Source organism: Tursiops truncatus, chromosome 19 (genome assembly GCF_011762595.2).
Source record: "Tursiops truncatus isolate mTurTru1 chromosome 19, mTurTru1.mat.Y, whole genome shotgun sequence".
Taxonomy (NCBI): Eukaryota; Metazoa; Chordata; class Mammalia; order Artiodactyla; family Delphinidae; genus Tursiops; species Tursiops truncatus.
Genome location: NC_047052.1, coordinates 34,871,873 through 34,887,807, shown reverse-complemented (window position 1 = coordinate 34,887,807; position 15,935 = coordinate 34,871,873). Strand labels below are relative to the sequence as shown.

Below are 15,935 nucleotides of genomic sequence, written 5' to 3'. Positions count from 1 at the left end.
ACGTATGCAAGTAAACAAACCCATTCTTGATGAAATAACTTAGCAGTGGTTTATTTATAAAAAAGCATTTAAATATGGCAAGAATGTAGCAATATGACATTTATTACTGGGGCAGGGGGGGTAGTTTTTGTACAGGGGGTCTTACCCTTGAGATAAATGCACTAAAAAAGCTTATAAAGTGCCTTCTCAGTTTATTCATCAGACACAAATGTGTATGAACTCTTTTTCTCCTCCTTTCCTTAAATGCTTCTGTTGATGGAAACAGTAGAAACTGGGTGGAAATAAAGTCCCCAGTCCATTACCTTGGGTCACTAAGGAAAAGGAGGGAAATGACAGTAGATAAAATTCTGCTGCCCTGGACCCCTCACAAGCTTAGAGGGGGAAAGTGGAGTTTCTAGAATCATTAGCACTAAAACAAATTTCCAAAGGGTTAGTTATCCTCAGTGATAAGATCAAATCATTTTTAATACCCTGAAAAATCTCTAGCGCTGTTTTAGGAATAAATAGCAGTTCAAAATTCTGGTAGAGAACAAATGGACTCATCCATAAAACAACAGAAACAAAATCAAGTGGAGCCAAATTACTGACCTTAAAATAATACGAAGTGTCCTTGACCTTGCCTACTTTTACTCTCACAGCCTGACCAGGCAAAAAATGTGCTGTCTCCTAGCCTCCCTGCAATCAAACCAGAGCAACTTGCTGACAGGTAAACTCAGACCAGTGGTCTTTTCGGACTCAGAGACAAAGGGTATACATACAATAACACCTCTCTGCGTCTGTGAAGGCCAAAGCTCTGGGGTTCGCAGATCCAAACATAGAATTAACAGATATTAAGCCTGAGAAGCCAGATGTGCAGGCTCTCAAGGGAGATTTAAACTCCTGTTTCCATAAACTTGGGAACAACTTAAAATATCTGGTTGCTTTCCATATTGTAGCAGACAGTCAACTAGAAAGAGGGCCCAAAGCAGAGAGGAGGTGGGTGATAAATACCTGATAAACACTCATGGCCATCACAGAACCAAGACAGGGCAGTGTGGGAAAAGAGTGAGAAACCTTTTGAGTTACCCAGGAAAGAATAATCCCTTTCTATAGCTTCCACTTAATAAAAATAGCCATGGAACCCTGATATAGAAAGACTAGCATGAAAAATGGTTAAAATGTAGAGGCAAGTGAAGGGACAAACCTCATCTACATGGAAAATTATCTACACAGATAAGTCAGGTGCTCTTATGCTGAAGTTTCAAACTGACAGAGGCCAAGTGTTATCTGGCCTCCATGGTGATGCCTAGCCACACACAAACAATTTCCATTTACTCATCGTTTGACTCACTCGTGGTGACAAATGGGAAAAACCAAGTAGAGATATGCATAATCAGCAGCATTAAGTAGGGTATTTTGGAATTTCTCACGGTGTGTTATAAACTGCAGACACCACACTGGACAGACAAATAAACAAGGCTTTGCAGAAACCCAGGGATGGGTGGGCCTGAATGGCTCTAAGGTGGGGTTCAAACCTATTGCTTAAGAACTCAAATTTCCTTTTTAACTACTTCCTCAACTAGCTGGGTCAAATTAGCGAGGTTTACTCAGCAGTGCCTGAGCAACTCAAGACTTAGGTATCCAATGTTGCCAAGGCCTAAAAGTTCAACCTCAGCTTCTGTGGGAAGAGGCAGGGTGTGTGATGGCTCTGGAGAGTAATATCATGGGCCCAAATCTCATATCTGCATAATCTTGGACAAGATTTTTAGGCCATATCATATTATATACATTACAGATTAATTTTTACTTCACAAAACTGGTGTGAAGATGATATTTTAAAAGATAAAGTTGAGCACCTGACACATAACAAGTGTTTGTTTTAAGCTTCCAAATATTTGGGGGCTTCCCTGGTGGTGCAGTGGATAAGAATCCGCCTGCCAATGCAGGGGACACGGGTTCGAGCCCTGATTCAGGAAGATCCCACATGCCGCGGAGCAACTAAGCCCATGCGCCACAACTACTGAGCCTGCACTCTAGAGCCCGCAAGCCACAACTACTGAGCCCGCATGCTGCAACTACTGAAGCCCGTGCGCCTGGAACCCATACTCCGTAAGAAGAGAAGCCACCGTGATGAGAAGCCAGCGCAATGCAACTAAGAGTAGCCCCGGCTCGCCGCAACTAGAGAAAGCCTGAGCGCAGCAACAAAGACCCAATGCAGCCAAAAATAAATAAAAATAAAATAAATAAATTTATTTAAAAAAACAGACTCCAAGTATTTGTTCAAATGTAATCCAAACTGATTAGTAGAATAGCAGTTGGAATAGCAATATAAATGGGTGGTGAAAAATCATTTAAACAATCCTAATCTTTCTTAGTCTTTAATTCATTGATTCATTCAAGCCATCGTCACCAATTGGCTACTATGTGCCAGGCACCATGGACCTTGGGGGTAGTTCAGGGAACAGAACAGACACGCATCGCTTCTTTTATGGAAGTTATAGTCTATAATTCACATATAATATTGAAGCAGTTGATTTAGAATAATAATTTTTTCTGACTTAAAAAAATTAAGGTGAAATTCACATAACATAAAATAATCATTTTAAAGTGAACAATTCAGTGGCATTTAGTACATTCACAATGTTGTGCAACCACCATTTATATCTTATTCCAAAACATTTCCATCACTCCAAAATAAAACCCTGTACCCATTAAAGAGTTTCTTCCCAGAATAAGAGTTAATTTTAATTACTGATGTTTTCAGATCAATCTACATCAAATTAAGTATAAGTCTGTCTTCTTAGGATAATACATCCTTTGTAAAAGAGTTGCTTTTGAGACACCTGTGTTTTCAGATCAATCTACATCAAATTAAGTATAAGTCTGTCTTCTTAGGATAATACATCCTTTGTAAAAGAGTTGCTTTTGAGACACCTGTGAATTCAAAGAAAATCGAAATCCTCTCTCAAATAATCAGCTTATGGTTTCCCTTAGTGCACTAATTCAGCGGTTTTCAAAAGAAATGGTACCGTACTGAAGGGTGTTAGGAAATATGTGACACTGTTTTGGGGTGTCACAATGGCCAGAGGGCAGTACGGGCAAAGTAGGAGGGACTAGGTATGCAAAACACCCTGTCCTGGATAGCCAGTGCCACTCTAAATTCCAATAGTGACCCCTTTGAGAAATATACTAGTTACCACAAAAAGGTTTTTTAAAAGTGTCATTATCACTGCTCATTCTACCTTAATTTGCATTTCTTAGTCTTTGAACACCAATTTGGGAAATCTCTCCATACACAGAAAAATGAGAAAGGATTAATATTACTCATAATCGTGACCTAAATTTTATATCATCATTTGGCTCAAGAAATTGTAACAAGGAGGAACTACTGTGGGGCTTGGACTGTGAGCGATTGAAATTGCACTTTACATTTTTACTTAGATAATGCTATGCAGCTGTGGGTCATTTGCTGGGTTTCCCCCAAAAGAACTGCCAAAAAACAAAGTGAAATGACAATAAACAGTATTATCTGGAAATGAAGACAAGTATATTACACATTTTTACTGCCTATATTAAAACTTTAACATATGAAATGCTGGCATTTTCTTCTTTTTTTGACAGCAAAGTACAGCACCATTCAAAAAAATAAAAATCAAAAGAATCCCTGCATTTTAAAAAATAGATACTAAAATATTTATAGATGGAAATGAAATGAATTCCTTCAAAATGGGTGAAAGGCAGCAGGTGGGGGTATAGGTGAAACAATGTTTGAAATGATGAAACAAGATGGGCCATGTATGTGATGGGCACATGCGAATCCCAAATGAAACCAACATGGAATTCATCCTATTATCTTCTTGTGAATTTCTTTGAAAATTCTAACAACAACAAAAAAAATCAACAAAACAAAAAATAACGAATACATAATAAATGTGTATTTTAATAATAAAATTCACTTTATTTTTCAATTTTATCAAGTATTCCTGAAAAATCAGGGGATTAACTGATCTTTTAGAACTCCTAGGAAAGAGGTCACATAAACATTCAGCAATTCAGAAAAGTACAGCTGACCCTTGAACAACACAAGGTCTGAACTTCAAGGTCCACTTAAACGTGGATTATTTTTTCCAGTAGTAAATACTACAGTACTGTATGATCCGAGGACTCAGAACAGCTTTATGGAGGGCCAAATGGTAAAGTTATTTTGCCTGGGCAGAGGGTCGGTGCCCCCTAACCTCACATCGTTAAAGGGCCAGTTGTATTTCAACTTCATTCCATGTCAGAAGGTCCTGCCAACCTTCCATGCCCCATTTCTTGAACTGCAGCTACTTAAATGCTACACCTTGAAGACTTCTTCAAAATCAGTGGAGTAACTGGTTTTGAAAACCGGAGGGAGACTACCTAGCAGTTGTTGAAATGGCGTGATAAAGATGTCCTTTAGGACGGGGCAAAAGGCTGTAGCAAGTGAAACTCAGGAGGCCGAAACCTGCCTGATGTCAAACAGCTGGTCCACAGTGAGGTGGAGACTCTCTGACCCCCAAACTCTCCTTAGTCACTATATCCAACCGCCCCTTAGAGAACAAATCCAATCCCACACTGGAAGTATAAAATCAGAATCCTAAGAGGGTTCCAAGACAGGCTAAATGGAAACAATCATTTAACTCCTTTTACTAAAAACAAATATACAAACTTTTAGTAGGAGCAGAGGCCCATAAAGAAGCCCAAACTGAAGAATTTCCTTAGAAAGGAAATTGCTATCACTCTATCAACAAAAGTATAACAGAAGTACATCACACCTATTACCCCTGCACATACATGGCTAAAGACCTGGCATGCTGTACATAAAAAGAAAAAATCTCTTTTTTGTCTTAAGCTTCATCCTCGTATTCAAAACCTAATGGTGTTCATGGCATTAAGAACCTAAGGATTTAAAAGTCTCTTTACTGCTTATCACTGGGAAACGCAATGTGAAAAGGCAAGTTTTCTATCATTCCTTGCTCTCAGAAATACAGGTTCAGCAGAGTGAAGAAAGAGTTTATACGATGCCAGAGGGTGGAATAACAAAACTTTCCCAATCAGCTGTTTTCTTCTTTCTGTCAGGTAAGGCTATAGGTCAACTACACAGACACACAGGATAGTTCCTACAAACACATGCAATTCTGAGACATGGCTAAGAGGCCTACTGAAAACGATAATTTGAAGAGAGTGGACTTACGTAATTGCAACATTGCTCCCATCTATAACAATGTGCTTCAAATCCGTCCTCCCTGGTTCATTTTTTAATTCCAGCTTGTAGGGCACTTTCAGAGTATCTCGAAATCTTTGAACCCCAGTAACTGAGGAATCGATGTGCTCAGAAGGTCCTGCCAACCTTGCATCAGTAACTGAAGGCAACAGTTGGGGCAGCGGCATTGGTGGAGAAAGGGGTGGACAATTTGGCTTAGACTGAGGAGAGGCACAACACCTCGAGCGGTTTTCACAGGCAGACTTCATATTATTTGGAAGCAAGGGTTCTGCTTGCTGCTGCACACCATTTTCAGGAAAAACTGGAATTCTGGGCTGGTGACTTGAAGCTCCTCTTGAAACAAAATTGACAATTTCTTTGGGACTTGAAGGGGCTAGAGAGGGCAAAAGGCCATCAGTTTCAAGGTCCGTATTACAAAGGTAGCTCTGATTTGAACTCCAGATTTCTTGTTTCTGTTCTATTGGCACTGTTCTGAAAGTATTAATTTTGCAATTTGAGGTACATGGTTTCGATTCTACTTTGAATGGTAACTGAGAAAAATTTTCTACCATATTTTGCTGTGTGTGAGTCTGTGTTTTCTTTGGAGTGGAATCTGCTGTAAGCTCATTTATGCTGCTACAAACACCTTTATTTTTGGTTCTCTTGGTCTCTGGATACACAGTACCAGGTGGAAATTCTCTGTCTTCTTGGAATCTTTTATTTTCCTTTTCAATTTCCTCCAAGAGTAATAATGGTTCAGTAGACGGCCCATACTCCCTAATGACCTTTTCTACAATTTCTTGGGAATAGCCCATGGTTTTAAAAAAGTTTACAAGGATGTTGTATTCCATTTCCTCAGTAGTGTCTTTTACATCTGGACTTAAATTTTCAGCATCAGTAGAAGAATCAGATAGGTCAATGATGACACTTCCAGCTAATGTCTTACCATCATGTAAAAGCTCTCCCTCTTGAACATTTTCCAAAGAAAACTGTTTCTTGGTATGCCTTTCTTCAGAATCAGAAAACCTCCTTTTGTGACACACTCTGTCTTTGGAAAGCGCCTCTTCATCTGGCGTTACACCATTTATTGGAACAAAAAGTACATCCTGTGAACTAGAAAAGACTGTGTCCATTTGTTTTGTAAGCTCAGAAACAGGAGTCCCAGCTTTATTTCTTGCCTCTTCCTGCAAAACAATTTCATCTCTGGAAATATTCAGCCCTGTGGCAGCATTCTGTGTAAACTCTGTTTGTTTAGAATCTCTAATTTCAATTACATCATCATCTCCTGTTTCAAATAGATTCTCCTCACCTTGGGTGAGTGCCAAAAGTTCTTTTTTCAAGGAAGTGGGTAAAATCAACAAGTCCATTGTGTAACTGTCTGCACGAGCTTCAACAAATTGTTTAAATTCCCTTTTTACCTCTGATTCTTTTTGGCTGTTGGGTAGGTTCTCATTATTCTCGAAGAGCTTTACAAACTGCTGAATGTGACTCCTAGCCATGACCACAGCTTCGGCACTTCCTCTGATGCCAAGAAGACCGATGTCGAGAATGCAGAGATCCGCACAGGTGTCCTGAATCAAGCTCTTCAGAAACAGGCTCTGTGCCCCAACAAAAATGCAGTGCATGGCCTTGGGGTAACATTCTCTTTCTTCTAGTTCGGGTTCACAGATTCCTTTAATATATTCCTGTAAGGAGAAAATAAGAAATTAGATCAATTTACAAAAGCTCCTTACAGCACATTACTATGTTACACATGAAATTACCAATATCAAGCTGCACAAAAGTCAAAAGCATGCTAACATCCTTGGAAAAAATACCACGTTTTAACTGAAATATTTAAAATAACAGATGTAAGTCACTTAATTGTTTTCAGGGAACTGAAAACTTTGCATCTAAGTCTAAAAGGTAGGTATGTATAACATTTTCAATAGTGTATCTTGCAATGTGATCTTAGGAGTTTGCCCAGCTGCACAGTGGACAATGACAAGACTGGATTTATTTATGTCTATAAAGAATAAACATCTTTGCTTGTTACTAGTCATTTATTACTACTATGACATAATTAAGAGAGAAAATAATCAAATCAAATGATTTACTCTAGAACAAACCTTGACTTTTGTTTTGCTACTATTGTTTCCAAATGAAACAGACTGATTTTTTTGAAGGCATTTAATAACAAGATCAGTTTAACAAAAAAATTCTTCTAGCTGGCTGGAACAATGTATATACCCTATATACTTTTACATCTGTTTTCCAAGAAGACCAGACTATTTAAATGTAGATCTAAATATAAAGAACCACAGAATGCTGAATAGTACTGCCTTTCTCAGATATAAAGCTACGGTTTCCAGTGAAATTTGATATTGAAAGAGGCCTGAACGAGGTAAAAAAGGGAACTGGGTTCTTAAGCAATTAGGTTGCCACTGGAGGCTGAAGTGTGAATCAAGTAAAGGTGCAAAAAGCACTCCCACAAACAATGGAGCATACTTGTTAATAACCTGGGCACTGGAGCCAGTTCCTAGGCTCAAATTCCAGCCATGCAACTGGTGACCTTGCTCAAGTTACCTAACCCTTCTGAGCCCAGTTTCTGCCAACAGTGAAAGAGAGAGAGGCTAGTGCAATCTCAGGTGTTTTGAGGAAATTCAAAGAAATAATAAATGTAAAGTTCTGACAATAGTGTCTCACACGTGCTTACTAAATAATAAACACTGTTACTTCAAGTTATCAGTGAGAGCTTTCTGGACAGACATCTGTAAGAAATGAGCCTGGCGATATCTGATCTATACTTTACACTAAAATCAGAATGGCGTTATCCAAAATGGTGCTATTTTAAAAAGTTCAACCTGTGCAACCGGTTACAATGAGGCTTTACAAACTTGCACGTACTATGTACACTTGCTGTTATAATGGCCACATGTCCTCCACTAGAATTTATATACAAATGTGTACATATTCCTTGTTTACACATGAACTACAAGATTCCTACAAGGAGATGGAACACCAGAAATACAAGGAAAACATCAAGGGGAAAAGCTCAACCCACGCACTATAATAATGTTCAGTCATGAATTCTTTACTCTCTCATGTTCTTTTGGATAAACGTGGAATATCTATGGGCTTAGTGGTATGAATGAATCCTTTGTCAAGTAAGTGGCTTGCAAATATTTTCCCCTTATCTATAGTTTGTCTTTTCATCCTCTTTTGTGACAGAAAAAGTTTTTGATTTTAAGGAAGCCCATTTTTGGTTTTTTCTTCATCAAGACTTAGGTCCCAAAGATTTCTCGTGTGTTAGCATCTAAAAGTTTCACATTTAAATCTATAATCCATTTTGAGTTCATTTTTGTTATCAAATGTGAGGCTTTGTTCGAGGTTCATTTTTTGCTTATGGATATCTAGTTGCTCTAGCATCATTTCCTGAAAAGACTATCTTTTCTCTATTGAATTGCTTTTGCCTGTTTGTCAAAAATCAGTTGGCCAAACTTGTGTGGGTCTATATCTGGGTTTCCTATTCTGTCCCATCAACTTATGAATTTATCCCTTCACCAATACCAGTCTTGACTATTATAATTATCTAATGTCTTAAAATTGGACAATGATTGCTCCCACTTTATTCTTCTTTTAAAAATTATTTTTAGCTATTCTAGTTTCTTTGCCTTTCCAAATCAAATTTTAGCATAATCTTATTTAGCAATTATGTTAAACTTGCACATTGATTTGAGGACAAGTGACATCTGCTGACTCTTCTGATGCATGAACATGGTATGTTTCTCCAGTTCTCCAGATCTCTGCTTTCTTTCATCACTGTTTTATAGTTTTGAGTCCTATACACATTTTATGAGGTTTACGCCCAAGTATTTCATTTTTTTGAGCAACTGAACATGGCACTGCATTTTAATTTTGGTTCCTATGTGTTCATTGCTAATAAATAGAAATACAATTGATTTTTGTATATTGGTCATATATCCTGTGACCCTGCTGATCATATTTCTAATTCTAGGATTTTTTTCTTCTAGATACCCTGGGATTTTCTATGCAGACAATTATGTCATTTCCTTTTGGTTTTTTTTCTGATCTATATGCCTTTTACTTTCTTGCCTTATTGTACTGGTAGAACTTCCAGCACTGTGCTGAAAAGCAGTGGTGAGAGCTGACATGCTTGCTTTCGTTCAGTCTTTGGAGAAAACATTCAATCTTTCACCATTAAGTTAAACTTTTTGTAGATATTCTTCATCAAATTAAGGAAGTTACCCTATATTCCTACTTTTCTAGGAGCATGAACATGAAACATGAGTGTTGAAACTTGTTAAATGCCTTACTAAATCAACTGATGTAATCATGTTATGATTTCACTTCTTCAGCCTGTTCGTATGATAGATTACATTAACTGATTTTTCAATATTTAACCAGACTTCTATCCCTGGAATAATCACCACTTGGTCATGATGTATAATTTTTTTATACATTGATGGATTCTATTTGCTATATTTTGTACTGCCTTGTCTGGTTTTAGCATCGGGAAAATACTGATTACGAATGAATATAGGAGTGTTCTCTGCCCTTGTATTTTCTAGAAGAGATTGTGCAGAATTGGTGTTAACTCTTTTAAACACTTTGTAGACTTCTCCAGTGAAACAGCTTGGCTCAGCAATTTCTTTCTTGAGAATTTTTTTTTTAGTATTTATTTATTTGGCTGTGCCGAGTCTCAGTTGCAGCACATAGGGTCTTTATTGTCGCACGCAGGAGCTTCATTGCAGCATGCGGAATCTAGTTTCCCCGACCAGGGATCGAACCCAGGCCCCCTGCATTGGGAGCGCAAAGTCTTAACCACTGGATGACCAGGGAAGTCCCTTTTATGAGAATTTTATTTTTTTTAACATCTTTATTGGAGTATAACTGCTTTACAATGTTGTGTTAGTTTCTGCTGTATAACAAAGTGAACCAGCTATATGTATACATATATCCCCATATCCCTTCCCTCTTGCGTCTCCCTCCCACCCTCCCTATCCCCCACCGCCATCTAGGTGGTCACAAAACATTGAGCTGATCTCCCTGTGCTATGAGGCTGCTTCCCACTAGCCATCTATTTTACATTTGGTAGTGTATATATCTCAAAGCTACTCTCTCACTTTGTCCCAGCTTACCCTTCCCCCTCCCCGTGTCCTCAAGTCCATTCCCTGCATCTGCATCTTTATTCCTGTCCTGCCCCTAGGTTCTTCAGAACCATTTTTTTAAAAAGATTCCATATATATGTGTTAGCATACAGTATTTGTTGTTCTCTTTCTGACTTACTTCACTCTGTATGACAGTCGCTCGGTCCATCCACCTCACTACAAATAACTCAATTTCATTTCTTTTTATGGCTAAGTAATATTCCATTGTATATATGTGCCACATCTTCTTTATCTATTCATCTGTCAATGGACACTTAGGTTGCTTCCATGTCCTGGCTATTCTAAATAGTGCTGCAATGATCATTGTGGTACACGACTCTTTTTGAATTATGGTTTTCTTAGGGTATATGCCCAGTAGTGGCACTGCTGGGTCATATGGTAGTTCTATTTTTACTTTTTTAAGGAACCTCCATACTGTTCTCCAAAGTGGCTGTATCAATCTACATTACCCTCTCCAGCATTTATTGTTTGTAGATTTTTTGATGATGGACATTCTGACCGGTGTGAGATGATACCTCATTGTAGTTTTGATTTGCCTTTCTCTAATGATTAGTGATGCTGAGCATCCTTTCATGTGTTTATTGGCTATCTGTATGTCTTCTTTGAAGAAATGTCTATTTAGGTCTTCCGCCCATTTTTGGATTGAGTTGTTTGTTTTTTTGATATTGAGGTGCATGAGCTGCTTGTATATTTTGGAGATTAATCCTTTGTCAGTTGCTTCGTTTGTAAACATTTTCTCCCACTCTGAGGGTTGCCTTTTTGTCTTGTTTATGGTTTCCTTTGCTGTGCAAAAGCTTTTAAGTTTCGTTAGGTCCCATTTGTTTATTTTTGTTTTTATTTCAATTTCTCTAGGAGGTGAGTCAAAAAGGATCTTGCTGTGATTTGAGAATTTTAAAATTATTAATTCAATTTCCCTAACAGCTGTAGGTCTTATTCAAATTATCTATTTCATATTGGGTAAGTTATGGTAGTCTCCACTTTTTGAGGAATTGGCTAATTTCATCTAAGTTGTCAAATTTACGTGTGTAAAGTTGTAGGATTTCCTTATCTTTTTGATGTCTGCAGGGTCTGTAGTTGATATCCTGATTATTAGTAATTTATGTCTTCTTCAGTGTTGCTGAAGTTTGTCAATTTCACTGAATTTTTTCCCTAAAGAACAAGCTTGTTGTTTCATCGAGTTTATTATTTCTGTATTTTCAACTTCACTGACCTCTGCTCTTTATTTCCTTCCCCTTGCTTACTTTGAGTTTATTTTACTCATCTTTTTCTAGTTCCTAGAGGTGAAAGCTTAGATTATTGATTTGAGACTTTTCTTCTTTTTTAATGTAATATGTGTTATAAATTTCTCTTTCAGGGGACTTCCCTGGTGGCGCAGTGGTTAGGAATCCACCTGCCAATGCAGGGGACAGGGGTTCAATCCCTGGTCCGGGAAGATCCCACATGCCACGGAGCAACTTAGCCCGTTCGCCACAACTACTGAGCCTGCGCTTTAGAGCCCGCAAGCCACAACCACTGAGCCCGTGTACCACAACTACTGAAGCCCATGTGCCTAGAGCCCGTGCTCTGCAACAAAGAGAAGCCACCGCAATAAGAAGCCCACGCACCAAAACGAAAAGTAGCCCCTGCTCACCGCAACTAGAGAAAAGCCCATGCGCAGCAACGAAGACCCAATGCAGCCAAAAATAAATAAATAAATATATTTTTTAAATTTAAAAATATTTCTCTTTCATCACTGCTTTAGCTACATCTCACAAATTTTAATATATATTATTTTCATTTTCCTTCAGCTCAATGTATTTTAAAATTTCTCTTCAAATTATCTAACATTCAGAGGTCTGTTGTTGAGTTTCCAAGTATTTGGATATTTTCTTGTTATCTTTCTGTTACTGATTTCTAGTTTGATTCCTTTGTGGTCAGAGAACACACTCTATATGATTTCAGTTCTTTTGAATTTGTTGAGATTCGTTTTATGCCCAGGTTATAATCTATCATGATATACATTCCGTGGGCATTGAAAAGAATGTGTATTCTGCTGTTGCTGGGCAGAGTGTTCTATAAACATCAATTAGAACCTGGTTGGTTGGCGGTGTTGAGTTCTCTTATATCCTTGCGGATTTTCTGTCTCATGGTTCTATCAACTGTTGAAACATGTTGAAGCCTCCAACTATTACTGTAGGTATGTCAATTTCTCCTTTCAGTTCTACCAGTTTTTGTTTTAACTATTTTGCAGCTCTATTATTAGGAATATACACATTTAGCAATGTTATGTCTTTTCAGTAAATTGACCCTCTCTTTGCTCTGAAGGCTATTTTGTCTGACAGTAATATTGCCACTCCAAGCTTCCTTTTGGTTAATGTTTACACAGTATATTTTCCCCTCCTTTTAATTTTAACTTACCTGTATCATTATATTTGAAATAAGTCTCTTGAAGACAACACACAGTTTGGTTGTTTTTTAAATCCATTCTGATAATCTTTTAAATTGGTGTGTTTAGACTGTTTAATTTCAATGAAAGTATCAGTAAGTTTGGATTTAAGTCTACCATTTGTTTGTTTTCTGCCTGTTCCCTATTTTTAATTCCTTTTTTCCCTATCTGGCCTTCTTGTGCATTATGCAAACATTTTTTAGTATTACAATGTAATTTATTGCATTTTTTACTGTATCTCTTTATGTAGTTTTTAAAGTAGTCATGCGATCAATTACATATTTAATTTTCACAGTCCACTTAAAATCAGTAGTCTATCACTTCAATAGGAATGTATAAACCTTACCACCCATACTATTCGTGTTTTTTATTTTCTATATCTTATGATGCTTTGACATCTTGGGAGGCCTTTCAGACCTGGGGAGAGACTCACCCGCCCAGCTAGCTAATTCCTAGGAGTTGTGGCCAGCCTGCTTACAGCATGCCTTTCGAGTACAGTGCTGTGCCCCCACCCCTTCTCCTTATCTAATTCACAAATCAAGTCCTGTATCAAGCCAGGACCAGGTACCAAACAACTAAGGGCATCCCCTATGCCCCAAAGCTGGCAGGGATTATCCAAACTAGCCAATCCTAAACTGTTTACCCTGCTATGCCTTTCCCCTTACTCCTGCTTCTGCCTCCTGCCAAAAACCTGATGGCCCTGCAAGGTGAGGCATGCCCTCTTGTCTTGGGAAATGTTAAGTAATCAAACTCTTCTTTCAATGGCATTGACTTCTCCGTGCCATCACTCAGTCACCTCCATAATTTAAACTCCTGTGGGTATAAATTTTAGAACACCACCATCATATGGGTTCCTTTACCCTCAGTCTCTACCCTCCCTGCTCTCTCTTGTATGTTACAGCTATCTCATCAATTCCACGTACATACATTTGAAATCCTATCAGATGATGTCATAAATTTTACTTTCAACCATTAACTCACTTTAAAGAACTCAACAGGAGAAAGTAATCTATTGTATTTACCCAGATATAGTATATCATTTCTGTCTGAAGAACTTCCTTCAGCAATTCTTTTCCAGCAGGCTACTGGCAATGATTTTAGTGTTTTCTTCAACCGAGAATGCTTTATCATGCTTTATTTCACTTTCATTTCACTTGACAGAAAATTCTTGGTTAAAAGTCCTTTTCTTTCACCACTTAAATAATATTGTGTCACTTCTCTGGTCTCCATGGTTTCTGATGAGAAATCTGTACTCACTGTAGTTGCTGTTCCCTGAACTGTGTTTTTGTCTTGATACTTTCATGATTTTTAATGTGTCTTCAGTTTTCAGCAGTGTGGTTATGACATGCTTGGTGTGGAATTCTTTGAGTTTATTATGCTTGAGTTCACAGTTTCTTGAATCATTATGTTTACATCTTCTGCCAAACTTGGGAAGTCTTCAGCTATTATTTCTCCAAATATTTTGTTTAGCACCACACTTTCTCCTCTACTCACCTTGTTCAGATTAGATAACTTCCATTGTTCTATCTTCAAGTTCACTGACTACTCCGTCATCTCCATTTAAAAACTGAGTTCAGGGACTTCCCTGATGGTCCAGTGGTAAACAATCTGCCTTCCAGTGCAGCGGATTCGGGTTCGAGCCCTCGTCAGGGAACTAAGATCCCACGTGCCACAGGGCAACTAAGCCCTCGCGCCACAACTACTAAGCTCGCACGCCTTAACTAGAGAGCCTGCATGTTGCAAACTACAGAGCCCACGCACCACAAATACAGAGCCCACACACTCTAGAGCCTGCACGCCACAACTAGAGAAGAGAAAACCTGCACTCCACAACTAGAGAGAAACCCGTGTGCCACAACGAAGAGCCCTCACGCTGCAATGAAAGATCCTGTGTGCTGCAACTAAGACCTCACGCAGCCAAAAATTAATTAATCTTTAAAAAAATAAAAACTGAGTTCATCCAGAGAGGTGTTATTTAGGTTACTGTAGTTTTCAGTTCTAACCTTTCCATTTGGTTCTTCTTTATGTCTTCTATTTCTTTGCTGAAACTTTCTCTTTTACTATTAGCTTTAAGAGTACTTGTGATTGCTTGTTGGAGCATTTTTATAATACATGTCTTAAATTCTTTGTTAAATAATTCCAACACCTGTGTCATCCTGGCACTGGTGTCCACTGTTTTTTCTCATGAGATTTGGTATTTTCCTCGTTCTTCATATGCCAAGTAATTTTGTATTGTATCCATTTTGAATATTATGAGTTCTGTGTCTTGTTTAAACCCATGATGAATGTCAACATTTCTGTTCTAGCAGGTAATTGACCTAGTTAGATTCAGGTTGCAAGCTGTACCCAGTCTTCTGTGAGCTGTGGTTCCAATATCAGTTCAGTTTTTAAAGCCTCTGCAGTGCTATTTGTATCTGTCCCACATGTGCGATACCCAGTGGCCAATCTGGGACCTGGATGGTGGTTTTTCTATTGTTCTCAAAAGTCTTTGTTTTGCTGATAAGGAGTAGATCCATGCATGTGTGTAGCTTGGGGATGAACCTAGGAGATCACACACAACTTTGATGGAGTCATTTTCCTGAGCTCCTCCCTCTCTGCCATCTTTCTAGTGTTTTCTGATTCCCTGCGCTCTTCTTTTCAGTCCTCCAGTCAGAAAGATGGGGCTTTGGTTACCCCACTTTGCCTTACATTTCTGCAACTGTGCCTGGTCCATCCAAAGGACAGAGAGGGAGAGAAAGCAATGAGACTGGCCCCATCCTCCTGGAACCACAACCCCACCAATCAGAGAGGAAGGTTCTCCTCCTTCAGAATTTTGAGTCCTGCAAGCTCCCACTGCCACCATCATAGGACTGTTTGGAAACTGGTGTGCAATGGAATGAAGAAAAACAAAAACGGATTTTTGCACAGTATTACATGCTCCATTTTCTGCCCCTTGAGTTAAACTAGAGGGCTTCTCCAGGTGCTCCTTTTGTGCCCTAGTGCCCATTTCCACTTCCAGATTAGGCTGTATTGAGTTCAGGCTGAGAGATAACAATGGAAAAAATGGTAAACTCACCACTGGTTTGGTGGTACTGTGAATTCTGGTTTTCTTTCCCAATCTGCCTGCTACTGTTTACTTTTCAGAGTCCTTAAATAC

General features: G+C 38.5%; 1 protein-coding gene across 6 annotated transcripts in view; it reads right to left on the bottom strand.

Moving 5' to 3' along the window:
• Positions 1-15,935, bottom strand: part of N4BP1 (NEDD4 binding protein 1) — a 47,987-nt gene that overhangs the window by 14,452 nt on the left and 17,600 nt on the right. For all 6 annotated transcript variants that reach the window (XR_002175857.3, XM_019932475.3, XM_019932477.3 and 3 more), the window contains exon 2: positions 5,195-6,888. Coding sequence is in view for 5 of the 6 variants with exons in the window: in XM_019932475.3 (XP_019788034.1) it covers positions 5,195-6,888 (1,694 nt within the window). In the remaining variant the exon portion in view is untranslated. The remainder of the gene's footprint in view (positions 1-5,194; positions 6,889-15,935) is intronic.